At 75.8% G+C, this 25699-nt stretch overlaps 4 protein-coding genes and 1 non-coding gene across 5 annotated transcripts; 4 read left to right on the top strand and 1 right to left on the bottom strand.

Annotated features, from left to right (window-relative positions):
- Positions 1-531: 531 nt before the first annotated feature.
- Positions 532-1817, top strand: ZC3H10 (zinc finger CCCH-type containing 10; the record flags this gene model as incomplete). The annotated part of the gene is given in 3 exon segments (XM_086768995.1): positions 532-763; positions 766-1556; positions 1558-1817. Coding segments are annotated over 3 exon segments (1137 nt in total), but the record flags the coding sequence as incomplete, so codon positions are not given.
- ESYT1 (extended synaptotagmin 1) lies at positions 1811-12247 on the top strand. The gene is given in 36 exon segments (XM_086768660.1): positions 1811-1944; positions 2351-2630; positions 3248-3289; positions 3839-3973; positions 4046-4119; positions 4264-4270; positions 4272-4337; positions 4416-4472; positions 4474-4506; positions 4609-4664; positions 4752-4890; positions 4955-5131; positions 5352-5434; positions 5524-5572; positions 5638-5727; positions 5819-5911; positions 6018-6089; positions 6160-6246; positions 6397-6546; positions 7085-7216; positions 7652-7828; positions 7924-8006; positions 8105-8153; positions 8244-8333; positions 8430-8454; positions 8457-8524; positions 8611-8682; positions 8771-8857; positions 10852-10999; positions 11067-11208; positions 11408-11506; positions 11612-11745; positions 11829-11870; positions 11873-11931; positions 12025-12107; positions 12214-12247. Coding segments are annotated over 36 exon segments (3348 nt in total).
- Positions 12248-13393: 1146 nt separating this feature from the next.
- On the top strand, positions 13394-15894 carry LOC147597121 (myosin light polypeptide 6-like). Its single transcript, XM_086768999.1, is given in 7 exon segments — positions 13394-13484; positions 13665-13692; positions 14487-14630; positions 14711-14884; positions 15097-15161; positions 15163-15175; positions 15695-15894. Coding segments are annotated over 7 exon segments (456 nt in total). The 5' UTR covers positions 13394-13481; the 3' UTR covers positions 15724-15894.
- Positions 15895-16160: 266 nt separating this feature from the next.
- Positions 16161-24175, bottom strand: SMARCC2 (SWI/SNF related BAF chromatin remodeling complex subunit C2). Its single transcript, XM_086768946.1, is given in 30 exon segments — positions 16161-16377; positions 16871-16954; positions 17057-17375; positions 17452-17586; positions 17660-17779; positions 17781-17827; positions 17922-18051; positions 18141-18205; positions 18290-18451; positions 18808-19066; positions 19149-19211; positions 19281-19400; positions 19635-19727; positions 19871-20024; positions 20099-20212; positions 20292-20363; positions 20444-20574; positions 20853-20890; positions 20983-21042; positions 21152-21276; positions 21393-21508; positions 21597-21728; positions 21809-21884; positions 21991-22060; positions 22201-22270; positions 22369-22461; positions 22549-22630; positions 22905-22990; positions 23761-23880; positions 24037-24175. Coding segments are annotated over 30 exon segments (3324 nt in total). The 5' UTR covers positions 24148-24175; the 3' UTR covers positions 16161-16300.
- A 574-nt stretch (positions 24176-24749) lies between these two features.
- TRNAS-CGA (transfer RNA serine (anticodon CGA)) lies at positions 24750-24831 on the top strand. Its single transcript has one exon. It is a non-coding gene; the product is annotated as a tRNA-Ser (tRNA).
- The last annotated feature ends 868 nt before the right edge of the window (positions 24832-25699 follow it).

Here is a 25699-nt window from a genome sequence, read left to right as displayed (position 1 = left end):
CCCGCGCGGAGCACGAGAGCGGGTCGCCGTTGCGGGGCCGCGCCGCGCGGGGCCGCAGGAAGCGCTCTAGGTGGCTCCGGGGCGAGCCGGAAGCAGGGGGCCGCCTCGCTCCGCCGGCCGGGGCCCCCGCCGCCCCGCCCCGCCCGGCCCCGCGCCTGGCCGGCACCGGGCCTGCCCCGGGCCTGCGGGCCGGTTGCTATGGAGACCTGGCGGGGGGGAAGGGCAGGCGCGGGCCGGCCCCGGTGACACCGGCAGCCCCGGGGAGCGGCCGCGAGGGGCTGCCCGCCCCCAGCCGGGGCTCGGGGGTCCGAGCGGGGACCCACGGGGCAGCGTGGGGCCACCCGAACCGGCTCCGGTGCCCCGGGGCGGGATTCCCCCCCACCCCCCCAAGCCCCCGGCGAGGGGTCCCGCTCGCCGTGCCGCCCCTCACCCCCCTTCCCCCCTCCCTCCCGCAGCGCCCGGGGCCCCCGCGGCGGCGGCGGCCAACATGCCGGACCGCGACGGCTACAACAACGGCAGCAGCGGCGATGAGGTGGGCGCCAACGCGACGACATCTGCCGCGATTTCCTGCGCAACGTCTGCAAGCGCGGCAAGCGCTGCCGCTTCCGGCACCCCGACATCAGCGAGGTCACCAACCTGGGCGTGCGCAAGAACGAGTTCATCTTCTGCCACGACTTCCAGAACAAGGAGTGCGTCCGCCTCAACTGCCGCTTCATCCACGGCACCAAGGAGGACGAGGACTGCTACAAGAAGACGGGGGAGCTGCCCCGCGCCTGCGGCAGAAGGTGGCGGCCGGGCTGGGCCTCTCGCCCGCCGACCTGCCCAACAGCAAGGAGGAGGTGCCCATCTGCCGGGACTTCTTGAAGGGCGACTGCCAGCGCGGCGCCAAGTGCAAGTTCCAGCACCTGCAGCGGGACTACGAGTACGAGGCGCGGGGCATGGCCCCCCGCGAGCAGGGCATCGTCCCCGCCGTGCGCCGCTACGACCCCTACGACGCCATCTACGACCCCGACCGCTACGACGACCACGACCCCCTGCTGAAGCGGCGGCGGGTGGAGGGGCTGCACTTCGAGAGCTACGAGTACAGCTTCGGCAGCCCGCGGGCCGTGGAGTACCGGCTGCTGGAGGAGGAGAACGCGGTGCTGCGCAAGCGCGTGGAGGATCTCAAGAAGCAGGTGAACAACCTGCTGGCCACCAACGAGGTGCTGCTGGAGCAGAACGCCCAGTTCCGCAACCAGGCCAAGGTGATGACGCTGAGCTCCAGCGCCCCCGCCAGCGAGCAGACTCTGCCCCCCAGCGTGGGCACCGTCACCAACTACAACCACAGCATCGCGCAGACCCACACCACGCTCAGCAGCCAGGCCCTGCAGCCGCGCCCCGTGTCCCAGCAGGATTTGGTGGCTCCCGCTGGGGCGCAGGCGGCTCCCCCCGCCAACGCCGCTCCCCCCATGAACCCCGAGATCACGCCGCTGTCGGCCGCCCTGGCGCAGACCATCGCGCAGGGCATGGCCCCGCCCGTGTCCATGGCGCCGGTGGCCGTGTCGGTGGCGCCGGTGGGCCGTTTCCATGGCCCAGCCGCTGGGCGGGATCACCATGAGCCACGCCACCACGCCCATGGTCACCTACCCCATCGCCTCGCAGAGCATGCGCATCACCGCCATGCCGCACTGACCCCCGCGGCGCGGCCCGGCCGGAGGAGGAGGAGGAGGAGGAGGAAGGACAGAGCCCCCGGGCCGGCGGACGGCAGCGGGGGCCGTGCGGTGCCCCCCGTCCCGGGCTGCGCAGCCGGGTCTGGCCCAGTCGCGCTGGGATGCGGGGTCAGTCAAACCGCCCTGGGGGGGGGGGCGGGGTGCCCCCCCGAGCCCCGCGTACGGACACGGCCCCCCCGTGCCGGGTCTGTGTCCCGGTGCGGGGGCGGCGCGGGGGCCGCGGCTCCCGAGCCCTGTACCGTTTCAGCCATTAAAAACCCAAAAACCCAAAAAAACGAGGGCGGTGGCACCTGGGGGGGTGGCGTGGTGCTGCTGGCGGCTGTGCGGGCGGGGGGGGGAGCGCGGGGTGGGGACGCGGGGGCGCCGCGGGGACCTCGGGCCACGCCCCCCGCTCGTGGTGGCCCACGCCCCCTTCCAGCGACGGCCACGCCCCGCCGCGGTGACCGCGCCCCTGTTCGTGCTGACCACGCCCCCTTCCAGCGACGGCCACGCCCCCTGTCAACCGTAGCCGCGGGGCGGGGCCCCGCCCAGTGGCGGCGCGAAGGGAGGGGCGGGCCCCCGCGGCGGGCGGGCCCAATGGGCGGCGGGGCGCGGCGCGCGGGGCGGGGCGGGCGGGCCAATGGGCGGCGGGGCGCGGTGAGCGGCGGCGGCGCGGGATGGAGCGGCGCGGCGCGGGGCTGGCGGCGCTGGGCCGGCCGCTGCTGTGGGCGCTGCCCGCCTACGCCGCGGGGCTGCTGGGGCTGGGGCGCGGGCGCGCTGCTGCTGGCGCTGGCGCTCTACGCGGGCTGGCGGCGGCGGCGGCGCGCCCGGGAGCGGGGGCTGCGCCTGGCCGCCCGCCTGCAGCGCCAGGAGGAGGCCGCCGTGCGCGCCGCCGCCGCCGCCACCGGGCTGGGCGCGGCCCGCGGGGAGCTGCCGGCCTGGGTAAGCGCGCGCCCGCCGCCCCGTTATCCCCGCCGGGAAGGGGAGGGGGGAGTGCGCCGGGGCCGCCCCCCCCCCCCCCGCCAGCCGCGCCCCCGCCACCCGGCTCGGGACCCCCCCCGCCTCCCCGCACCGGCCCCCGCTTGAGCTCCCCCGGGGCCGCCGGCTGCACCGCGCGTCCCCAACCCCCCCCCCGTGCGGCCCCCGCCGCACCCCCGCAGTGGGTGCCCCCCCCCGGCACCGCCCGCGGCCTTCCGGCAGCGCCCGGCCGGGCCGTGACTCACCGGGCCCGGGGGGGCCGCTTCCTGCGCGCCCGCGGGCGGGGGGGGCCGCGTCCCGCACCGCCGGGACCCCCGGCACGGCCACGGCGGGGCCGGAGCTGCCGCCAGATGTCGGTCACAGCTGGAGGGGCTGCCCCCCCCCGCTGCCCCCGCCCCGATAAACGGAGGGAACGGGGAAACTGAGGCACGGCGCTGGGCGCGGTGCGGGAGCCAAACCCCCACCGCACTTCCTCCCCGACCCCCCGCGTCCGGCCCGACCCCCCCGCGCGTCCGGCCTGACCCCCCCGCGTCCAGCCCCCCCGCGTCCGGCCCCCCCGCCTCACCCCCCCCCGCCCGCAGGTGAGCTTCCCGGACGTGGAGCGGGCGGAATGGCTGAACAAGGTGAGGCGGCCGCCTGTCCCCGCGTCCCTGCGTCCGTCCGGCCCCGTCCCTGCGTCCAGCCCCGTCCCTGCGTCCATCCCTCTGTCCCTGCGTCCGGCCCTGTCCCTGTGTCCGTCCCTCCGTCCCTGCGTCCGTCCCTCCGTCCCTGCGTCCGGCCCTCCGCGTATCCCTGCATCCATCCCCAGTCCATCCATCCCCGGCGCTCCATGGCCGTCCTGTCCCTCGTGTGCGTCCCCGCATCCTCCCCTCCGGCCCCGCACCCGTCCGGCCCCGGTGAGCCCCATCCCTGCGTGCCAGTGCCTCTGTGTCCATCCTTCTGTCCCTCTGTGTCCGTCCCTGCATCCATGTCCTTCCCTCCATCCGTCCCCACCGCTCCATGGCCATCCATCCCTCCATCCATCCCTCCATCCCTGGATCCGTTCCCCACCCCTCCGTGTCCATCCATCCCTGGATCCATCCTTGGATCCGTCCCCATCCCTCTGTGTCCGTCCCGCGTCCGTCCCGCGTCCGTCCCGCCATCCCCGTGGCTCCGTGCCCCCCCCGCCGCAGGTGCTGGCGCAGGCCTGGCCGTTTTTCGGGCGCTACCTGGAGAAGCTGCTGGTGGAGAGCGTGGCGCCGTCCATCCGGGCGTCCAACAGCCACCTGCAGACCTTCGCCTTCACCAAGGTGGACCTGGGCGAGAAGGTAGGGCTGCCCCCGCCCCCGGCCCCCCCCGTGGCCCCCCCGTGGCCCCCCGCTCACCGCTGCGCCCCGCAGCCCCTCCGCATCCTGGGGGTCAGGGCCCACCCCGGCGCGCACGAGAAGCAGATCCTGCTGGACCTCAACATCAGGTGAGCGGCCGGAGCCCCCCCGTGTGCCGAAGGCGCCGGGTCTCAGCCCCCCGCCTCCGCGCCGGCGTCCCCCTCCGCACGGCGGCTGGGGGGGCGGGGGTGTCGTGGGGAAGCCCCCCCCGCCACGACGTCCCGTCTGCGCAGCTACGTGGGGTGACGTCCAGATCGACGTGGAGGTGAAGAAATTCTTCTGCAAGGCGGGGGTGAAGGGCATGCAGGTGAGGGGGGGGTCCGGCCCCAGCGGGGGGGTGGGACGTGGCCGGGGGGGGTCACCTCTCAGCGCTGCCCCCCCCCAGCTCCACGGGATGCTGCGGATCATCCTGGAGCCCCTCCTCGGGGACGTGCCCATCGTGGGGGGCCCTCACCATGTTCTTCATCCGGCGCCCGGTGAGTCCCCTCCCCGGGCCCCCCCCCCCGGGCCCCCCCCCCGGGCCCCCAGCCGCGACGGGGCCCCCCCGCCTGACCCCATTCCACCCCCACCCCCCCCAGACGTTGGACATCAACTGGACGGGGATGACCAACCTGCTGGACATCCCGGGGCTGAGGTGAGCCCCCCGCCCGCCCGCGGGGCCCCCCCGGCCCCCTGCCGCCCGCGGCGCCCCCCCCCCCCCCGTGACCGTGGGCCCCCGCAGCTCCGTGTCGGACACGATGATCATGGACGCCATCTCCTCCTACCTCGTGCTGCCCAACCGCCTGCTGGTCCCGCTGGTGCCCGACCTGCACGAGGCCGCGCAGCTCCGCTGCCCCCTGCCCGGGTGAGCGCCGCCGGGGGTCCCGGGGCGGAGGAGGGGGGCTTCCGTGGGGACCCCCGCAGTGACCCCCCCCCCCGCCGCAGGGCGTGGTGCGCGTCCACCTGCGGGGCGCCCGGGACCTGCGCTCCAAGGACCGCTTCATGGGGGGGCTGGTGAGGGGCAAGTCGGACCCCTACGCCGTGCTGCGCGTGGGCACGCAGGTCGCCACCAGCCGCGTCGTGGACAACGACCTCAACCCCACCTGGGACGAGGTCTACGAGGTGAGACCCCCCCCCCGGCCCCCCACCGCCCCCCGGCGCAGCTGTGGGTCGGGGCGGGGGGGCGCTGGGACCCTCCCGGCGTCCCCAGCCAGGCCGTGGCGGGGGGGGGAGCACCCCAACCCAGCCACGCCGGGTGCGGGGACCCCCGTGACGCCCCCGGCACGGCCATGCTGGGCGTGGGGACCCCCGTGACCCCCCCCGCCCCTGGCGCTGCCCCCAGTTCATCGTGCACGAGGTGCCGGGGCAGGAGGTGGAGGTGGAGGTGTTCGACAAGGACCCCGACCAGGACGATCTCCTGGGCAGGTGCGGGGGGGCCGGACCCCGGGGTGGCGGCTGGGGGGGGGGGCGCTGTCCCCAGCCCCCCGCCTCACGCCCTCTCCCCCCCGCCCCAGGATGAAGCTGGATTTCGGGGAGGTGCTGAAGGCCCGGGTGCTGGACGAGGTGGGTGCCCGGGCGGGGGGCCGGGGGGCCCCGGGGGGGGCCGTGCTGACCCCCCCGCCCCGCAGTGGTTCCCGCTGCAGGAGGGGGGCCAGGGCCGGCTCCACCTGCGCCTGGAGTGGCTCTCCCTGCTCTGCGACGCCGCCAAGCTGGACGAGGTGAGCGGGGCTCAGCCCTGAGATGAGTTTGTCGGGGCTCAGCCCAGCTGGGGAGGGGTCCGGCTGACCCCCCCCCCAACTCGTCCCCCAGGTTTTGGAGAGGAACCGGACGATCGTGGCCAAACCCGATCCCCCGTCAGCCGCCATCCTGGTCGTGTACCTGGACCGGGCCGAGGAGCTGCCCGTGCGTGGGGGGCCGGGGGGGGCCCGGGCTGCCGCTTCCCCGCCCCGCGGGGTCAGAGGTGTGCGGGGCCCCCCCGCCGAACCCCCCCCACCCCATTTCCGTGCAGATGAAGAAGCCGGGCAAGGAGCCCAACCCCGTGGTGCAGATCTCGGTGCAGGACGTCACGCGGGAGAGCAAGGTGGGGCGGGGGGCGCGGGGGGATCTGGGGGGCCCGGCCGCCGGCGGGGGTCTGACCACGCTCCCCCCAGGTGGTCTACAACACGTCGGCTCCGGTGTGGGAGGACGCTTTCCGCTTCTTCCTGCACGACCCCGCCAACCAGGACCTGGACATCCAGGCGAGACCCCCGGCCCCCGCCCTGTGCCCCCCGGGATCGCCCCCCCGGGATCCCCCCAAATCCCTCTCCTCGTGTCCCGCCCCAGTCCTCCAACCCGCGCCGGCCCTCCCCGGGTCCCCCGCGTGCCCGTGACCCCCCCCGCCCCCCCAGGTGAAGGACGACCCCCGCCAGGGCAGCCTGGGGTCCCTCTCGCTGCCCCTCGCCCGCCTGCTCGCCGCCCCCCAGCTGACGCTGGCCCAGCCCTTCCCGCTGCAGCGCGCGGGGCCCCGCAGCCGCCTGCACATGAAGCTGGTCCTGCGGGTGAGGGGGGGGGCTGGGGGTGAGGGGGGGGCTGGGGGGGCTGGGGGTGAGGGGGGCTGGGGGGGCTGGGGTGAGGGGGGGCTGTGGGGGTCCTGCGGGTGAGGGGGGCTGGGGGGGTCCTGCGGGTGAGGGGGGGCTGTGGGGGTCCTGCGGGTGAGGGGGGGGCTTTGGGGGTCCTGCGGGTGAGGGGGGCTGGGGGGGTCCTGCGGGTGAGGGGGGCTGGGGGGGCTGGGGGTGAGGGGGGGCTGGGGGTGAGGGGGCTGGGGGGGTCCTGCGGGTTAGGGGGGCTGGGGGGGGCTGGGGGTGAGGGGGGCTGGGGGAGTCCTGCGGGTGGGGGGGGGCTGGGGGGGGCTGGGGGTGAGGGGGGCTGGGGGGGCTGGGGGGGTCCTGCGGGTGAGGGGGGGCTGGGGGGGGCTGGGGGTGAGGGGGGCTGGGGGGGTCCTGCAGGTGAGGGGGGGCTGGGGGGGCTTGTGGGGCTTGCGGGTGAGGGAGGGCTGGGGGGGTCTGGGGGTCCCCTCGCTGACCCCCAGCCCCCCAGGTGCTGTACCTCGACGCCCCTGAGGACGGTGGCCCCGCACCCACCCCCCCGGGGCAGCCGGAGCCCCCGGCCAGCGCCGCCGTCGCCCACCGGCCCACCCAGGCCAGCCCTGACCCCCGGTTCGGCACCGAGGTGGGGGGGTTGGGGGGGCGATGGGGCTGGAGGGGGGAGGGGACCTGCAGAGGGGAGTGGTGTGGGGGGCTGGGCGGGGAGGAGGGGGCGGGGGGGTCCTGAGGGGTGGATGAGGGTCGTGGGGGGCAGAAAGGGGCTGAGGAGGGGGGGTCGTGGGGGGCAGAAAGGGATCTGGGGGACTTGGGGAGCAGGGTGGGGGGTTCCTAGGGGACAAGACGGGGCTGGGGGGGGGTCCTTGGGGGTCAGAATGGGGGTCGTGGGGGGCAGGAAGGGGCTCTGGGAGTCTTGGGGAGCAGGATGGAGCTGAGGGGGGTCCTTGGGGGTCAGAATGGGGGTCCTGGGGGTCGGGACGGTGGGGCCCTGGGCGGAGGCGGGGGGCCGGGCGGGGACAGCCCCCCGCCGCAGCCCCGGTGCCAGCGCCCCGCGTCCCCGCAGCGCGTGCTGCGCATCCACCTGCTGGGGGCCCGGGACCTGGTGGCCAAGGACAATTTTCTGGGGGGGGCCCTGCGGGGCCGCTCGGACCCCTACGCCCGCGTGCGGGCGGCCGGCAGGGTCTTCCGCAGCCGCGTGGTCAAGGAGGAGCTCAACCCCCGCTGGAACGAGGTCTACGAGGTGCGGAGGGGGGGGTCCCGGGCGCCCCGAGCCCCCGGGAGGGGGAAACCGAGGAGGGGGGGGCCCCACCGGTGACCCCCCCGCTCCCCGCCCAGGTGATCGTGGACGACGTCCCGGGACAGGACGTGGAGTTCGAGCTCTTCGACAAGGACCTCGACAAGGACGACTTCCTGGGCCGGTGGGGGCCGGGGGGCGCGGGGGGGGGCCGGGGGGGCGGTGGGGCAGCCCCCCCCAGCCCAGCCCACCCCTCACCAACCGCCCCCCCCCCCCCCCCAGGTGCAAGGTGCCGCTGAGGCGGGTGCTGAGCAGCCGCGTGCTGGAGGAGGTGGGCGAGGGGCCGGGGGGAACGCGGGGGGGGGGTCTCTGCACGGGGGGGTCTCAGCGGGGGTCTCACCCCCTCCCCCCCGTCCCGCAGTGGCTGCCCCTCGAGGGGGTGAAGTCGGGGCGGCTGCACGTGCGGCTGGAGAGCCTGGCCCCCAGCCCCAGCGCCGCCCTCCTGGAGCAGGTATCGGGGGGGGGGGGATGGGGGGCACAGCGGGCCCCGAGCCCCCCTCCCCATCCCCTGCGCCCCCGCGGGACCCCAGCCCCCCCCCGCCCCCAGGTCCTGCACACCAACAGCCTCCTGCAGCCCCCCGCGGCGAGGAGCTCTCGGCCGCGCTCCTCTCCGTCTTCGTGGACCGCGCCACCGAGCTGCCGGTGAGTGGCTGCCCCCCCCGGGCCCCCCCCGCCGCCCCCTCCCCATCATCATCATCATCATCATCATCACCACCCACCGCCCCCAGCTCCGGAAGGGCTCCAAGCCCCCCGCCGCCTTCGCCAGCCTGGCCGTGCGCGACGTCTCCTTCAAGACCAAGGTGAGACGCGGGGGGGGGCCGGGGGGGGCGGGGGGGGTGACGCCGTGGGGGGGTCTCTCACCCCCCCCGCCCCCCTTCTGCCCCCCAGACCTGCACCCCCAGCACCGAGCCCGTGTGGGACGAAGGCTTCTCCTTCCTCGTCAAGCGGCCTCACGTGGAGTCGCTGGAGCTGCAGGTCCCTGCCCTGTCCTCGCGGCGGGGGGTCCCGTCCCACTGCGGGGGGGTCCTGTCCCATGGCGGGGGGTCCCGTCCCATGGCAGGGGGGTCCTGTCCCATGGCGGGGGGGGTCCTGTCCCATGGGTGGGGGGCGGTCCTGTCCCATGGCAGGGGGGGGTCCTGTCCCATGGCGGGGGGGTCCCGTCCCATGGCAGGGGGGGTCCTGTCCCATGGCGGGGGGGTCCCGTCCCATGGCGGGGGGGGTCCCGTCCCATGGCAGGGGGTCCCGTCCCATGGCGGGGGGTCCTGTCCCATGGCGGGGGGGGGTCCCGTCCCATGGCGGGGGGGGGTCCTGTCCCATGGCAGGGGGGGGTCCCGTCCCATGGCGGGGGGGTCCCGTCCCATGGCGGGGGGTCCTGTCCCATGGCGGGGGGGGGTCCTGTCCCATGGCGGGGGGGGGTCCCGTCCCATGGCGGGGGGTCTGTCCCATGGCAGGGGGGGGGTCCCGTCCCATGGCGGGGGGTCCCGTCCCATGGCGGGGGGGGGTCCCGTCCCATGGCGGGGGGTCCTGTCCCATGGCGGGGGGGGGGTCCCGTCCCATGGCGGGGGGGTCCTGTCCCATGGCAGGGGGGGTCCCGTCCCATGGCGGGGGGGGTCCCGTCCCATGGCGGGGGGGTCCCGTCCCATGGCGGGGGGTCCTGTCCCATGGCGGGGGGGGTCCCGTCCCATGGCGGGGGGGGGTCCTGTCCCATGGCGGGGGGGTCCTGTCTCATGGCGGGGGGGGTCCTGTCCCATGGCAGGGGGGGTCCCGTCCCATGGCGGGGGGGGGTCCCGTCCCATGGCGGGGGGGTCCCGTCCCATGGCGGGGGGGGTCCCGTCCCATGGCGGGGGGGTCCTGTCCCATGGCGGGGGGGGGTCCCGTCCCATGGCGGGGGGGTCCCGTCCCATGGCAGGGGGGGGTCCTGTCCCATGGCAGGGGGGGGTCCTGTCTCATGGCGGGGGGGTCCTGTCCCATGGCGGGGGGGTCCTGTCCCATGGCGGGGGGGGTCCCGTCCCATGGCGGGGGGGTCCTGTCCCATGGCGGGGGGGTCCTGTCCCATGGCAGGGGGGGTCCCCGTCCCATGGCAGGGGGGGGTCCTGTCCCATGGCGGGGGGGGTCCTGTCCCATGGCAGGGGGGCGGTCCCGTCCCATGGCAGGGGGGGGTCCTGTCCCATGGCAGGGGGGGGTCCTGTCCCATGGCAGGGGGCGGTCCTGTCCCATGGCAGGGGGGGGGGTCCTGTCCCATGGTGGGGGGGTCCCGTCCCACTGCGGGGGGGGTCCCATCCCACTGCGGGGGCCCCATTCCCGTGGCAGGGGTCCCGTTCCGTGGTGGGGGTCCCATCCTGGAGAAGAGCTCCCGTCCTTGTGGTGTGGGGGGGTCCCATCCCCGTGGCAGGGGTCCCATCGCTGTGGTAGGGGTCCAGTTCCCGTGGCGGGGGTCCCATCCCACTGCGGGGGTCCCGCCCCACTGCGGGGGTCCCGTCCCTGGGACAAGGGTCCCGTTCCCGTGGCGGGGGGGTCCCATCCCACTGCGGGGGTCCCGTCCCTGGGACAAGGGTCCCGTTCCTGTGGCGGGGGGGGTCCCGTCCCACTGCGGGGGTCCCGTCCCTGGGACAAGGGTCCCGTTCCCGTGGCGGGGGTCCCATCCCACTGCGGGGGTCCCGTCCCTGGGACAAGGGTCCCGTTCCTGTGGCGGGGGGGTCCCGTCCCACTGCGGGGGTCCCGTCCCTGGGACAAGGGTCCCGTTCCCGTGGCGGGGGTCCCGTCCCACTGCGGGGGTCCCGTCCCTGGGACAAGGGTCCCGTTCCCGTGGCGGGGGTCCCATCCCACTGCGGGGGTCCCGTCCCTGGGACAAGGGTCCCGTTCCCGTGGCGGGGGGTCCCGCCCCACTGCGGGGGTCCCGTCCCTGGGACAAGGGTCCCGTTCCCGTGGCGGGGGTCCCGCCCCGGGCGCTGAGCCGCCTGTGCCCGCAGGTGAAGGAGGAGGGGGGGCCGCCCCTGGGGGGCGCTCAGCCTGCCCCTGTCCCGGCTCCTGGCCCAGGAGGGGCTGGCGCTGGACGGCTGGGTGCCCCTGGCCGGGGGGGGCCCCGGCAGCCAGGTCCTGCTGCGGGCGCAGCTGGGGGTGAGTGACGGGCCGGGGGGCGGCGGGGGGGCGGCCGGGACCCCCCTGACCCCCGCGCGTCCCCCAGGTGCTGGTGTCGCAGCAGGCGGAGGCGCGGGCTGGCGACGCGCCCCCGGGCGAGGGGGACACCGCCTTCCAGCTGGCCGACGCCGTGGGGCAGGAGGGGGGGCGGCGGGGGGGCTGCGCCAGCGCCTGCCCCCGGCTGACAGGTAGGGCTGGGGGGGCGCGAGCCCCCCGGCAGCGTCCAACCCCCCCCATCCCCGCGTCCCGTCCCTGTCCCTGCGTCCCCTCCGGCTGCACGCCCCCAGCCGGGGCGGGGCGGGGGGCCGGGTGTGAGCCCCCCCGGGAGCCCACGGCCGAGCCCCCCCGCGCCGGGGGGGTGCGGGGCGCTGACCCCCTGCCCCCCAGCCCCCCCGCGCCGGCGGAGGGACCCCTGGGCCGGCTGCAGCTCACGCTCTGGTACCACGGGGACGAGCACAAGCTGGTGGCCATCGTCCACGCCTGCCGGTGAGGCCGCGGGCGCGCGTGGGGGCTCGGGGGCTGGGACCCCCGCCCCGAGCCGTGCCCCCTCCCCCCGAACCGTGCCCCCCCGAGCCCTGGTGCCCCCCCCAGGAAGCTGCGGGCGCTGTCGAAGGAGCTGCCCGACCCCTACGTGTCCCTGGCGCTGCTGCCCGACCGCGGCCGCGGCACCAAGAGGAAGACCAGCGCGCAGAAGAAGACCCTCAACCCCGACTTCAACGAGAGGTATGGGGGGTCGGGGGGGGGGCCAGCCCAGTGCTCCCCCCCCCAGTGCCCCCAGTCCCGCCCAGTACAGCCCAGTCTCCCCAGTTCGAGTGGGACGTGTCCCTGGAGGAAGCCTCGCGCCGCAAGCTGAAGCTCAGGTCAAATCCACGCTGTCCTTCGTGTCGCGGGAGAAGGAGGTGCTGGGGAAGGTAGGGGGGCGCTGGGGGTCCCGCGGGGCGCTGGGGGTCCCGGGGGGCGGGGGGGGGTCCCAGGGACCCCTCTGAGCCTTTGCCCTCCCCCAGCTCCATCTGGACCTTGCGCAGGTGGATCTGTCCAAGGGGGGGACCACTGTGAGTGGGGGCGGGCTGGGGGTCCTGGGGGGGGGGCAAGGGGTCTCAGGGGGCTCTCGGGGGGCTCCCATGGGGTCTCTCAGGGTGAGGGGCCCTGTGTTTCCCCCCCACCCCCGCACCCCTCACCTCCCTCCCCCGCAGGTACGAGCTGCAGGACGAGCGGAGCAGCGCCTAGAGCTGGGCCCCCCCTTGCCCCCCCCGTGCCCCCCCCCAGCCTCCACCGTGCCTGGGGCTGTGGGATGGGGGGGGGGGGGGGGGGGGGCGGGGGTGGCTGGGCCCCCCGGCTGCTCCTGCTGCCCCCACCCCCGCTCCCCGCCCCGCCTCGCCACTGACCAAAGAGGGGCCGGGCTCCCCCCCGCCCCCCCGGACTGTTACGCACCTCGTGCCTTCTGCCCCCCGGCCCCCCGGGGGGGGGAGATGCTTTTGTCAGAGCCGCTGCTGCAGCGCCGTGACGCCATCGCCGCCGTGCCCCCCCGCCACCGCGACGCCATCGCCACCGTGCCCCCCGCCACCCGCGATGCCATCGCCACCGCGACGCCATCGCCGCCGTGTCCCCAGCGCTGTGACGCCGCCACAACCGCCATCGCGACGCCATCACCGCCGTGTCCCCAGCACCGCGACGCCGCCACACCGCCATCGCGACGCCATCACCACCGTGGCGCCAGCGCCTCGCTGCCGCCGCGACGCCAAAGCCGTGACACCCGCTGCGACGCCACCGCCACGCCATCGCCACCACCGTGGCGCCGCCACCGCGATGCCAAAGCCGTGCCACCACCGCAGTGCCGCCCCCTCCCCTCCTCACTTCCCGGGGCTGCGTCCCCGTCACCCCCCACCAATAAACGAGGGGGGAGACGACGACGGCTCCGCGTGTCCTGGGGGTCTGGGGGAGCGGTGGGGTCTGCGGTGTCGTGTGTGCCCCCCCCCCCATTGTGACGTACGCCCGCGTGCTCCCCCCATGGGTGACCCTGGTGGGACGCTCCCCGTCGTGGGGTGCCCCCCCATAGGGGGTCGTAGGGATGTCCCCTCCTTTGGGGGGGGGGGGGGGGGGCTGCTGCCCGCGGGCTGGGGTCCGTGGGATGCCCACCCGTGAGACGCAACCCCCCCCCCCCAGTGTCCGCCTTGGGGAGGGGCCCTGTCCCGGGACAGGCGGTGCCCGCGGGGGCGCGTCCCGCGGGATGCCGGCACCGGGGGGGGGGGTGTCCCCCCGTGGGGGCGCCCCGCGCGCCTGCCCATCTATAGACAAAACATCCCCGGCTGAGGGGCGTGGTCTTGCTGTGCCCCGCCCTCTCATGAATAATTCATCCCCCCGGGCGCGCTGTGACGCGGCGTGGGCGGGGCCGTGACGCGGGCGGGGAGGGCGCCGGGCCGGGCCCAGAGCGGAGCGGGATCGGAGCGGGAGCGGCGCCGCCATGGTGGGGACCGGGGCACGGGCGGGGGGCGGCGGGGGAGCGGGGCGGGGGGGGGCTCGGCGGGCGCCGGGTGCGGCCGGTACCGGTACCGGAGCCGCCATCGCCATCCCCGCGGGCGCGGCCGGGCGCTGCCGGTACCGGTGCCGGTGCCGCCGCCCGCTGACGCCGCGCTCCTCCCCGCAGTGCGACTTCTCGGAGGAGCAGACCGCGGGTGAGTGACCGGTACCGGCACCGGGGGCGACCCCCCGCGTCCCCCGGCACCGGGCACCGGGCCCGGCCCCGCCGCCCCCCCCCGCGCTTCCTGCGGGCGCGGCCTTCCCGGCAAAGTCTGGGCCGGGCGGGGCCGTTCGGCGTGCGGGGCGGGGGTGCGGGGCCGGGGGCGCGGGGCTGCGGGGCCGGGGGTGCGGGGCTGCGGGGCCGGGGGTGCGGGGAGGATGCGGGGCCGGGGCCGGGTGGGGGGGGGTGCCTTTTTGCGCCATTTGCCCATATATGGGCATAGCGCGGGGCCGCGCATTCCTGCGGGGTGGGGCCGCCCGGTTCCTGCGGGGCGGGGGTTGTGGGGGGGGGCGCGGAGGGGGGGCAGCGGGCTCAGCATCCCCGCCGCGCGCCGCGCCCTGCATCCCGGCCGGCGTCAGGTTCCACCGGGAAACCGGATCCCGCCCGGGAGCGAAAACCCGACCGGGGACGGGGGGGGGCGGGGGCGGTGGTGGTAACGGGGTCGCCGGGTGCGGGGGGTCCCAGGGATGCGGGGCTGGTGCGGGGGCAGCAGCGCGTGGTCCCTCGGGATGGGCGATCCAGCGAGGGGGGTCCCAGTGCAGGGGGTGAGGCCCTGGTGCAGCGTCGCGGGGTCCTGAAACGGGGGGGGGGGGGGGGGAATGTCCCGGTGCGTGCCGGTGCGTGGAGGTCCCGGGCGCTGACGCGGGGGTCCCTGTGCGGGGAGGGGGGGCGCGGAGGGGGGGGGCGGGTCCCGGTGGGGTCCCGGGCGCTGACGCGGGGTCCCGGCAGAGTTCAAGGAAGCGTTCCAGCTCTTCGACCGCACGGGCGATGGGAAGATCCTGTACAGCCAGTGCGGGGACGTGATGCGGGCGCTGGGCCAGAACCCCACCAACGCCGAGGTCATGAAGGTGCTGGGCAACCCCAAGAGCGATGGTGAGTGGGGGACCCCCATCTCGAGCCCCCTGGCCACCCCCCAGACCGCCGGGACCCCCGCCCACGGCGCCTCTCCGCAGAGATGAACCTGAAGACGCTGAACTTCGAGCAGTTCCTGCCCATGATGCAGACCATCGCCAAGAACAAGGACCAGGGCTGCTTCGAGGACTACGTGGAGGGGCTGCGGGTGTTCGACAAGGAGGGCAACGGCACCGTCATGGGCGCCGAGATCCGCCACGTCCTCGTCACCCTGGGTGAGCCGCGCCCCTCCCCAAAGCCCTGTGGGACACCCCCCCCACCAAGGGACCCCCACAGCTCCGCCAGCCCCAGGGACCTCGGGAACACGCAGCCGCTCCCGGGATCCTCGGGAGCCCCCAGCCCACCCGGGACCCGCCCCCCCCCACCCCAAAGCGCTGTGAGGCCTGGGGACCCCCCTCACCCCGGGGTGACGCGGGCTGTCCCGCAGGTGAGAAGATGACGGAGGAGGAGGTGGAGCAGCTGGTGGCCGGGCACGAGGACAGCAACGGCTGCAATCAACTACGAAGGTGGGGACAGCGGCCCGGGGGGGGAGATGGGGGGCCTGGGGGGGGCCTGGGGGTTTTGGGGTGCCTGGGGGTTTGGGGGGGGGGCTCACCACGACCCCGCTCCCTCCCTGACCATCACATCTCCTTCCTTCCTGCCAGCGTTTGTGAGACACATCTTGTCAGGGTGACGCCGCAGGGGTACGCCTCCCCCGCTCCCCTCAGTTACTTATTTTTTTTTCCTTTCCTATTTTTTTCTCCTGTGGTGTCTTTTTTTTTTAAGAAAAACAAAAAAAAAAAAAAAGCCACCTGGTTTGCGCTCTCGCCCCTGGTGCCGCCCCTCCTCCCCCGCATGCCCCTCTGCATGGAGCCCCCTGCGCGCTGGGGGGGGGGGGCGGCGGAGCCCCCGCCGCCGCAGCGCCGCCCGCTCCTCCCTGCGCTCCGCAGCCGGTTGACTTTGGTTTCCTGCCTCTCTGCGGGACGAGGGCTGGGGGTCCCGGCCGGGCCCCCCCCTCACCCCGCGCTCCCCGTCTCTCTCCGCAGAGCTGGTCCGGATGGTGCTGAGCGGCTGAAGACCCCTCGTCGGGCGCGTGTTCCCCCACACCCCCCACTCTGGGTTTTGTGCCTTTGCCCTCCTTTTCCCGCCGCCACCGCTGTGCCCCCCACCGCCCCCCCGTCCCCCCGCTCCCGGCCCCGCCGGCTAAATTATTGCTCCACGGCATCAAATAAAAGCGTGGGACCGGCGCCGCTGTGCCCCGCTCTGCGCCCCAGACAGACCCTGCACGGCAGGCCGCTTCTTCCCGCCCCGGGGACTTGGAGTTTTATTTTTGTTGGCTTTTTTAAAAAAAAAAGAAAGAAAAAAAAAGAAAAAGGGGGAGGAGGGGGGGTCACGACTGAGAAGGGGGAATGCCCATGTGCCAGGGGGGGCGGAGCTGTCTCATAAATAGCCGGGGGGGGCAGCGCCCCCCGCCCGCCTGGGGAGACCAACACTTAAATAAAATCCGGGACAACCGTAAAAAAATACCGAAGCTGGGGGGGGGCGGGGGGGCTTCCCGCGGGGCGCCCGGCGGGGCGGGAGGGGCCGGTCTCCCCGGGGCGGCGCGGCGGCGGCGGGGCGGGGGGCTGCGGCGTCCTCGGCCCGGCAGGCGCTCACTGCGTGGGGGGCACGGGGGTGGCCGTGCTGGGGCTGGGCGCGATGGGGTCCGTCTGCAGGGGGGGGCCTTGGTCTGCGGGAGAGAACACAAACGGGGGGGGGGGGGGTCACATCTGGGGGGGGCAAGGGGGGTGCACGACCACCTCCTCTTGCCCCGCAGCGCCCGGGAAGGCTGAGCCGCCCCCCCCGCCCCGCCCAGCCCCATGCCCGCGAGTGGGTGCCCCCCTCCCTGCGCCCCCTCCCGGCGGGCCCCCCCCGCGCCCCCCCATGTCTCACCTGCGAGGAGGCCGGGGGTTGGGAAGGAGGCTTCCCTGCACGGCGGCCACGATGGCGGGGCTGTGCGCGGCGGCCGAGCCCCCCGCGAGGTGCGGCAGGGCCAGGCCGGGTGGGTGGGCGGGGGGGGGCAGCCCCCCGGACGGCATGCTGCTGGCGAGGGCCCCATGCAGCGGGAGGGCGGGCGGGGTTAGCGGGGAAGGAGGCGCCGAGGGGCTCGGCGGGGGGGTTAGCCATGCTAAATGGGATGGCGGATGGAGGCAATCCGAAGGGCGAGGCCGCGGGCGCATTACCGGGCACGGCGGCGTGGCCGCTGCCTGCGAGGCTCCCGGCCAGGCTCTGGGACGGCGGCTGCTGCCCGGGGAACGGCGCCGGGGCTGCGGGGAGAAGCACGGCGGGGTGGGGGGGGCCGTCAGCGCCGAGCCCCCAACCCGCCCCACCCGCGGCCCCTCGGCGCGCCCCCCAGCCCCTCCACTCACCGTGTGGGACGGCCGGGGCGCCCGGCGGCGGGGGGCGGCTGCGGCGGGGGGCCCCCGGGGCAGCGCCTGCCCCATGGGCTCGGCGGGGGCCACCATGGCGGGGCGCGGGCGGCGCGGCCAGCGGGTGGGCGGCGGGGGCCAGGGGGGCTCCGGCGGCGGGCAGGGGCTGGGCGCCCGGCGGCAGCGGGGGCGGCTGCTGCTGCTGCTGCTGCTGCAGGTGCTGGAAGTGCTGCTGGCGCGCGCGCATCTCGGCGTACTTCAGCTGCTCCATGTGGAAGGCCTGCCGGTCCGCCAGCAGCTGCTGCCGCTGGTACTCCAGCTGCGGGGCAGGGCGGGGGTCAGCGGGGCGCGGGAAAGCCCCCGGCGTCCCCCCCGCCGCCGCCGCCGCCACTCACGGCCTCGCGCTCGCGGTCCATGATGGTCTCCAGCTCCTCGAAGTGCCGCAGCTTGATCTCCAGCTTCTTCATCTGCGTCTCCACCAGCAGCGCCACCAGAGACTTGATCTTACGCTCCTCCACTGCCGCCAGGTGCTGCGGGGGACGGGGCGGGGGTCAGCACCGCCGGCCGCGCTGCGCCCACCCCCCGGCCCCCCCAGCCCCTCACCTTGGCCTTCACGGCGGCGGCGGCCAGCGCGGCGGCGGCGGCGGTGGACAGGTTCCCCTCGCCGATGTCCCGCTCCACCTTGGCCTTGCGCTCGGCCTCGGGCTCCGGCGGCTCCTTTGGGCGCCTCGTCCGGCCCCTCCTTCGCCTCCTTCTCCTTCTCCAGCTCCCCTGCGCAGCGCGGGGGCCGCGTGGGCAGGGCTGCGCCGCGCTGCGGCGGGGGCCTCGGCGTCCCCTCCCAGCCCCGCCCGGCCCCCTCGCTCACCTGCGCCATCGCCGTCGCCCTTGTCGGGCTCCTTCTCGCCCTCCGCCTCCTTCCCCTTCTCCTCCTCCTTTTTGGGCGCCTCCCCGGGCTTCTCCTTCGCCTCCTCCTCGGCTGCGCCGTCCCGGGGCTCCTGGGGAGGGACGGGCCCCCGCAGCCGCTCGAGCCCCCGCCGCAGCCACGCTCCCCAGCCCCCGCGCCCCTCCCCAGGCCAGCCGCTACCTTCGCCTCCTTCTTCTCCTCCACGGGCTGCGCCTCGGCCCGCGCCTCCTCCGCGCCGCCCTCCTCTGCGGACACAAACGCAGGGTGAGACCCCGCCGGCGCCCGGCAAACTCATCACACGGACCCCCCCGCCCCGCCGCCGCCCTCACCTATCCGCTCCGGCTCGTCCGAGGCGGTGCCGGCGATGCCGCTGCTCTCCAGCCCGAACGCGGGGTCGGCCTTGCCGGTCACCTTGGCCGCCTCCTCCACCTTGCGGACGTGGGCCTCCACCAAGGCCGTGGGCACCTCCTCCTTCATCTTGGAGAACTCCTCTGCGGGGCAGCGCCGCGCGCCCTCAGCGGGCCGGCAGCGGGGACCCCCAACGCCCCGCGGAGCCGGCCCGGGGCCCCAGCATCGCGCGCCCCCGCGGGGGCTCGGCCCGTCCCCCCCTAGAGCCCCCCCTACGACTCATCCCATCTTCCCACAGGACTCCCCACGCCCCGTCCCCTCTCCCCACGCCCCCGTCCCCTCTCCCCACGCCCCCGTCCCCTCTCCACACAGCCCCCGTCCCCTCTCCACACAGCCCCCGTCCCCTCTCCCCACCGCCCCCGTCCCCTCTCCACACAGCCCCCGTCCCCCCGAGACCCAGCCGAGCCCCCCGAGGCCGCCCCCCCGCCCGCGCCGTTACCCAGGGCCGACTTGGCGGCGGCGGAGGCGACGCGGGGGTCCACGACGGAGGCCAGGAAGGCGACGGTGCTCATGACGGGGTTGCCGGACTGGCTGAAGGGGATGGGCTGGTAGGCCAGCGGCCCCAGCGACGCCTCCGAGTCCTCCAGGTAGGGGTCCTCGATGGGCAGGCGCAGGAAGTGCAGGATGCACTCGTCCTGCGTGCGGCTGCCCACGTGCTCCGACACCTTGTTCCAGTCGTCCTTGTACATCTCCAGGGCCTGCGGGACGGGGACGGGGGCGGGGGGGCGTCAGCGGGGTCCGGCGGCGCTGTCCCCCCGCTCCCCGCGGGCCCCTCCTCACCTCCAGCAGCAGCAGCGTCTCCTGCTCCGTCCACTCCCGCGTGGCGCTGGCGGCGGCCTTGCTCTGCGCGGGGGGAAGAGGGGGGTGAGCGGCGGCGGGCGGGGGCCGGGGCGGGGGCCGCGGGGTGCCCACCTTGGAGGGGATGTTCTTCTTGGTGTACATGTCGGTGCGGAGCCCGAAGTTCTGCATGTCGGCCGGCTTCTCCTTGCTCTTGTCGGGGAAGCTCAGCATCTGCTGCGAGGCCGAGGTCTGCTGCCGGGGGAGGAGAGGGCACGCTGGGGCCGCGGCCGCGGGGGACGGGCCGCGAGGACGCCGCTGTCCCCCCCCCCCAGCAACCCCAGAGAAGCCTTCGTGCCCCGTCTCGTCACGGCGTCCCCCCCGCGTCCCTGCTCCCCGGGGCAGGGCGGCATGCGGGGCGCGAGGGGGAGGAGGGAAGGAGCCTTCCTCGGCCAGCGGCGGGGCGACGGGCCCCAAGGAGCCGCCTACCAGCTCCGGCTTCCCCTTCACCGTCTCGCTGACGAGCTCTTCCATCTCTTTGCTCTTGCGGCCCGTCTTGGCGTCGCCGTCGCTCTGCCGGCCCTGAGGCACGGATCGAAGCTGTGCGACCCCCCCCCCCGCCCCCCGGGCCCCCCGCCCCACCCCGCGCCCGGCCCCCGCGGGGACCGGGGAAGGCGGACGGGGGGACGCGGCTGGGCGAGGAGCGGCCGCCCCCGCGCACCCACCTGGGGCGTTTTGGGCTGCAGCGGCACCAGGCCCGAGGGCGTGTCGGCCAGCACGTGGAAGTGGGAGGTGGGCGGGGGGCCCATGGGCGTGGGCCGGCTCTCGGCGTCCACCTGGTAGTTGATGAGCCCCCACTGCTCCAGGAAGGCGTGGACCCTGCGGAGAGCGGGGGCTCAGACCCCTCGGCGCCGCCGCGAGCCCCCCGCCCCGCGCCGCGCCGCCGGCCCCACCGCATGATGGCGCAGACGTCCCCGGCCAGGTTGCGGCGGCACGCCGTGGAGGTGAGGTACTCCTGCGGGTTCAGCCGGTACGTGTCGATCATGAAGTTGCGGTAGGCCAGGTATCTGCGGGAGAGGGGCGAGGCTCAGCGCCGCCCGCCGCCCCGCTGCCGCCGGGGGAGCTGGGGAGGGGGTTCGGCCTCACATTTCGGGGGTCTTGGACTTATTCTTGCCGTTGAAGAACTCGGGCAGGGCGCGGCGCTCGATGGCGTGGACGCTGCGGGAAGAGGCGCTCAGGGAGGGGCGGGGCAGCCCCGAAAGGCCCGGCCGCGCGGCGGGGCAGCGGCCCCCCCGTACCTGTTGTAGTCGAACCAGGCGGCGTAGCTGGGGATGATGATGTGGTGCGTCTGCTCCGTCACGTTGTCCTCGTGCAGGTCGGGGTTCTTGGCCTGCTCCCCCTTGCTCCCGGCGCCGTTCTCCTCCTCGTCCTGCCAGAGACCGGCGCCACGTGGGCAAGGGGCTCCCCAGCCCCCCCTTGGGCCCTTCCTCATCCTCAGCGAGAGCAGGATGGGGCCAGAAGCGCAGGGCGAAGCTACACGCGGCCCCGGGGCACCGGGAAGGGCAGAAAGGGGCCCTTTTGTCCCCAAAAGAGGGACAAGAAGGACAGAGCAGGCGACCCATCCAGGACGGCGACCCCGCGCTGGCGTGGGAACGTCGTCCCAGCAGAGCACGGGGCTGGGGGGCAGGGGACAGCCCCAGGCCTCACCTTGCCGGCCGTCTCCATGCTCTCGTCCTCCTGCTCATCTGGAAGAGAGAACGGGGGGGCGGCTCTGGGGTCCCGGTCTGTGGCTCCGGGGGGGCCCGCACCGCGCTGGGCCCCGGCCGCTGGGACTCACCCAGGTCCGTCATGGTGCCCCCCTTGACGGGCGCAGACTCCGAGTCCTTCTTGGTGTTGACTGCAGCGGAGGGAAGCGGCGCTGAGCGCCCCGAGGCCCGGCCCCCAGCCCAGCCCGCGCTCGCGGGGCGGGGGGACCCCGCGGGGGGCTGCCGGCCCCCTGCTCTCACCCGTCTTGGGCAGGGTGACCTCCTCCACGTTGGGGACGGGCGAGGGCTCGTCCATGTCCTTCGTCAGGTCCTCCTGCTCCTCCTCGCGGTGCCCACGCTTGGATTTGTTGTAGGGCGTGGAGGGTCTGTGAAGGAAGAGACCCCCGCGCCCCCGTCACCACCGCGCCCCGGGGCCGGGCTCCCCGCAGCCCCTGCCCCGCGGCCGGATCCGACCCCGCCGCCCCCCCCGGCCCGCCCTCACCCCTTCTTTGCGTTCTTCTTCTTGGCCTCCGGGGTGGGCGACGGCGAGGGCGAGCGCTTCCGCTTCTTGTAGTTGCCGCCCTTCTTGTCGCGGCGGTCCGAGTCGGGGCTGTTCACCTGGGGGACACGGGGGCGCTGGGTTGGCCGAGCAGAGACCCCCATTGTCCGTGTGTGTCCCCCCCCGGCTTTCCCGCCCCGCTCCGACCTCGTCCGTCAGCGTCTTGGCCGAGATCTTCTTCCGGCGGGCGACGGGGCTCTTCTCGTCCGTCACCTCGTAGTCCTCCTCGTTCATCCACTCGTTGAAGGTGTCCGTGTCCAGGATCCACTTGGCGTGGACCTGCGGGGCAGGGGCGCGGGCGCGTCAGCGGGCAGGGGAGGGGGCCGCAGCCGCCGCCCCAGCGCAGGGGACCCCGTCACCTTCCGGGGCTTCTCCGGCGTCGGGGCGTCTTCCACGGAGGCCTCGATCTCGCTGGCGGGGATCCAGGTGTCGTAGCTGCGGGCGCAGAGCGTCGGGGTGAGCGCGGTGCCCACCCCCGCGGGCACGGGGGGCTCCGTCCGGCTCAGCCGCAGCCCCGCAGCCCCCCCGCGGGCCCCCTCACCTGTCGGGGTAGTAGCCCCAGTGCAGCAGCACCTGCTTGTCGCGCTTCATGACCGGCCGCACCCACTCCTCTGCGGGAGACACGGAGCGAGCCGGCTCTAAGCTCGGATCGGCCGTAACAGCGGAGCCGCCCGCGTGCCGAGGGGCCCCGGCCCCCGACAGCGACCCCCAGCCCCTGAGCCGGGAGCGGGGGGCTCCCCCTTGCACCCACCTTCCTCCAGGTTCCCGGGGACGGGGCAGACGACGTGGGACGCGTTGCTCTTGTCCTCGGTCACCGTGCCCTGCGAGGAGAGCGGGGGAGCGGCTCCAGGGGTAAGCGGGGGGGGACCGAGGCGCTGGATGGGCCCCCTGCGCCCCCCGCCCCAGCGCTGCCACCGACCTGGTGCCTCTTGACGATGTCTTTCAGCTTGCTCAGCAGCTTGGGCTCAATCTCCTGGTGCAGGAAAATGTTGGGCCGGGCCAGGCAGTTGTTCTGGGGAAGGAGGAGAGCAGAGCGGTGAGCGGGTGGGGGACGGGGGGGGCCTGGGGGGGCGGGGGGCGCGGAGGCGGCGCCTCTCACCTGCACCAGAGATTTCTCGATGGTCATGAACATCTCCACATTGCGGTCCATCCGCGAGGGATTCTGGAAATCGAAACGCCGCCTTATTGGAAGAAAAGAGCGACTCTCATGAAAGCCACAGCTCAGGTCTCCTCGTCAGCACCCGAAGCCTGCGGGTGGGGGGGGGGGACACGCGCCTGAACCCCCCCAGGGGACCGCGGTGCGGAGAGACGTGCCCCAGCACCTGCTGCTACGCGCATGCAACCGGCCCACCCCCCTGCAGTTCCCACGGAGGGGACCCCCGCCCCCAGGCCCCCACGCCCGGCCCCCTCCCCGCCCCAGGACCCCCAGCGCGAGGGGCGCAGGCGGGCGCTCACCATCCTTGGTCGCTCTTGAATTTATAGGCCGCTGCCAGGATGTGGCACAGGGCTCCTCCCGCCTTGAAATCCAAGAAGCATTTTATCTGAAACGGGAGGCGAGGGGTCGGGGGCGGCCGCGAGGGGTGCGGCGGGGCGCTGGTGCCGCCCCCCTCATCCGGCTGCGTCCCGCGTTGGGATGCGGTCCCTGCAGTGTCGGGGCGCTGTCCCCAGGTCCCCGGGGCGCTGTCCCCACCCAGTGTTGTCCCTGGGGTTGGGGTCTCGTCCCAGTGTTGGGGGGCGGTCGCTGGGGCGCAGACCCTGCTCGGGGGGCAGTTCCCAGCAGGACAGTGCCCAAGTGTCACCGAGCACTGGCCCTGAGCAGGGCCCCCGTCCTGCTGGGGCACCGTCCCGGGTCACCGGGTGCTGTCCGTGGTCGGGCCCCGTCCCTGGCTCCCTGGGGTGCATCCCCAGCTCTCTGGGGCTCTGTCCCTGGGTCACCAAGGTGCTGTCCCCGCGTTTTTGGCCGCTGTCCCTGCTCAGGGCTCTGTCCCCAGGTCTGTGGGACGCTGTCCCAGGTCACTGGGGCCTTGTCCCCAGGTCACTAGGGCTCTGTGCTTGCGTCTTGGGGGCGCCACCCCCAGCTCCCTGGGACGTTGTCCTCAAGTCTTTGGGGTCCCGTCCCTTGGAATGCGGGGCTCCGTCCCCAGCTCACGGGGGCTCCGTCCCCAGCTCATTGTGGCGCTGGCCCTGCGTCTCCGGGGCGCTGGCCCTGCTCGGGACCCTGTCGCAGGTCCCTGGGTGCCGCCGGGCCGTGGCCCCCGGGCGGGCGCAGCCCCGTGCGCGCCGTGCCCCGGTGCCCGCGGCGGGGGCTCACCGGCAGCTTGGTGAGGGGCGCGTTGCTGACGTGCTTGCCGAACACCTCCTCCTGGAACTGCAGCAGCTGCACCACCAGGCTCGACAGCGACTTGTTGGTGGGGGGCTCGGCCTGGATGTACTGCGGGGGGGGGGGGGGGGTCAGCGCCGCCGCCGGGGCCGGGCCCGGGGCGGGGGAGGGCGGGGGGGCGGCGATGGCGGCGGCGGGGCCGTGACAGGCCGGGCCGTGCGGGGCGGGGGCCGAGCCCCGCGCCCCCCCCAGCCGCCGCGGCTTTACCTTCTTGTAGTTCTTGCTGAGCCAGAGGCGGACGTTGTCGAACTGGCTGACGGTGTCCGAGGCCTCGTAGTACTTGACGTTGGGGCCGCCGTCCTTCTTCCGCACCGCCATCTTGGCGCGCGCCGGCCGCCTCCCGCCGCGCCGCGCGCCCCGCGCCGCGCTCTGCCGCCCCCTGCCGGCCCCGCCCCGCGCCGCGCGCCGCGCGCCTCCCGCTCTGCCGGCCCCGCCCCGCCCCGCCCCGCGCCGCGCCGCGCGCCTCCCGCTCTGCCGGCCCCGCGCCGCGCCGCGCGCCTCCCGCTCTGCCTACCGCCCCCTGCCGGCCCCGCCCCGCGCCGCGCCGCGCGCCTCCCGCTCTGCCGGCCCCGCCCCGCCCCGCGCCGCGCGCCTCCCGCTCTACCTACCGCCCCCTGCCGGCCCCGCCCCGCGCCGCGCGCCTCCCGCTCTGCCGGCCCCGCCCCGCCCCGCGCCGCGCGCCTCCCGCTCTGCCGGCCCCGCCCCGCGCCGCGCGCCTCCCGCTCTACCTACCGCCCCCTGCCGGCCCCGCCCCGCGCCGCGCGGCTCCCGCGCGCTCGGTACCGGTACGGCCGCGGGGGACGCTCGGCGACGGCGACGGCCCCGCCCCCTCTCCGCGGCGGCCGTTGCGGGGTCGGCGGGGCGGGGCGGGGCGCGCGGCGGCCCGGTCTAGGCGGAGCGCGGCGCAGGGTGGCGCGGGAGTCACGGTGGCCGAGTGGTTAAGGCGTTGGACTCGAAATCCAATGGGGTTTCCCCGCACAGGTTCGAATCCTGTCCGTGACGCGCCGCCCGCTCCTTTTGCCGGGGCGAACGGCGCCGCCGAGACGGGCGGCCGGGGGAGGGCTGCGGGGTACACGCGGGGGCCTCCCCCCGCACCCTGCCGCTTTTTGGCAGCGGGACGCGGGGCAGCGCGGTTTCGTTCTTTTTGGGGAAGGGGGGCACGGGGGCCAACCCCCGGCGGCCGGGACCCCCAGCCACCCCGCACCCCCGCGGCGACAGCGCCCCAAAGAGCCGGGAGGGGCCCCGCGCACCCCCCCCCGGGACAGGCAGGGACCCCCCGACCTCGCCCGTGTCCTCTCGGGCCGGGCCCCCCTCCTCAAAGAGCCCCGCACCCCCCGGCAGGGGGCTCGGCGAGCGGGCGCAGACCCCAGGGCGCCCAAAAAGCGACCAGAAGGCGTTTATTGAGCAGGCGAACGCCCGCCGCCCGCGCGGCGCGGCACGGGCGACGGAGCGCTGTGAAAAACAACCGAACGCAATAAATAAAAGTTCCCAGCAGCCAAGGCAAGCAGGCTCGGCACGCCCGGCCGCGGCACCGCGCAAACCGAGCGCCGCGGGGAGAGGGGCGCGGAGATGCCCAGAGTACAAAAAACCACAGAGCCGCAGTCGCGGTGGCTGGAGAAGGAACGGCAGAGAAGCGGAGCCGAGCAGCAGCGGCGCGCGCGGGGCAGGGCGGCGGGGCGGCAGAGGCCGGGGGGACGAGCGCGGGGACGTGGCCGGTCCCGGGGCGCAGAGGGAGGCACGGGGCGAGGGTTGGGGGAAGGCTGGTCCCCCACGGCCGGTTGCCCCCGCGCCGGGCGAGGCCCAAGCCCTCGGCGGCGGCCGGTTTGGCTCACAGCGGCTGCGGGGCGGGGCAGGGCAGGGCTCGGGCAGG

The sequence above is a fragment of the Chlamydotis macqueenii genome, chromosome 29, assembly GCF_036417535.1.
Source record: "Chlamydotis macqueenii isolate bChlMac1 chromosome 29, bChlMac1.mat, whole genome shotgun sequence".
NCBI classification, from domain to species: Eukaryota; Metazoa; Chordata; class Aves; order Otidiformes; family Otididae; genus Chlamydotis; species Chlamydotis macqueenii.
This window is presented reverse-complemented; position numbering and strand designations above follow the sequence as displayed.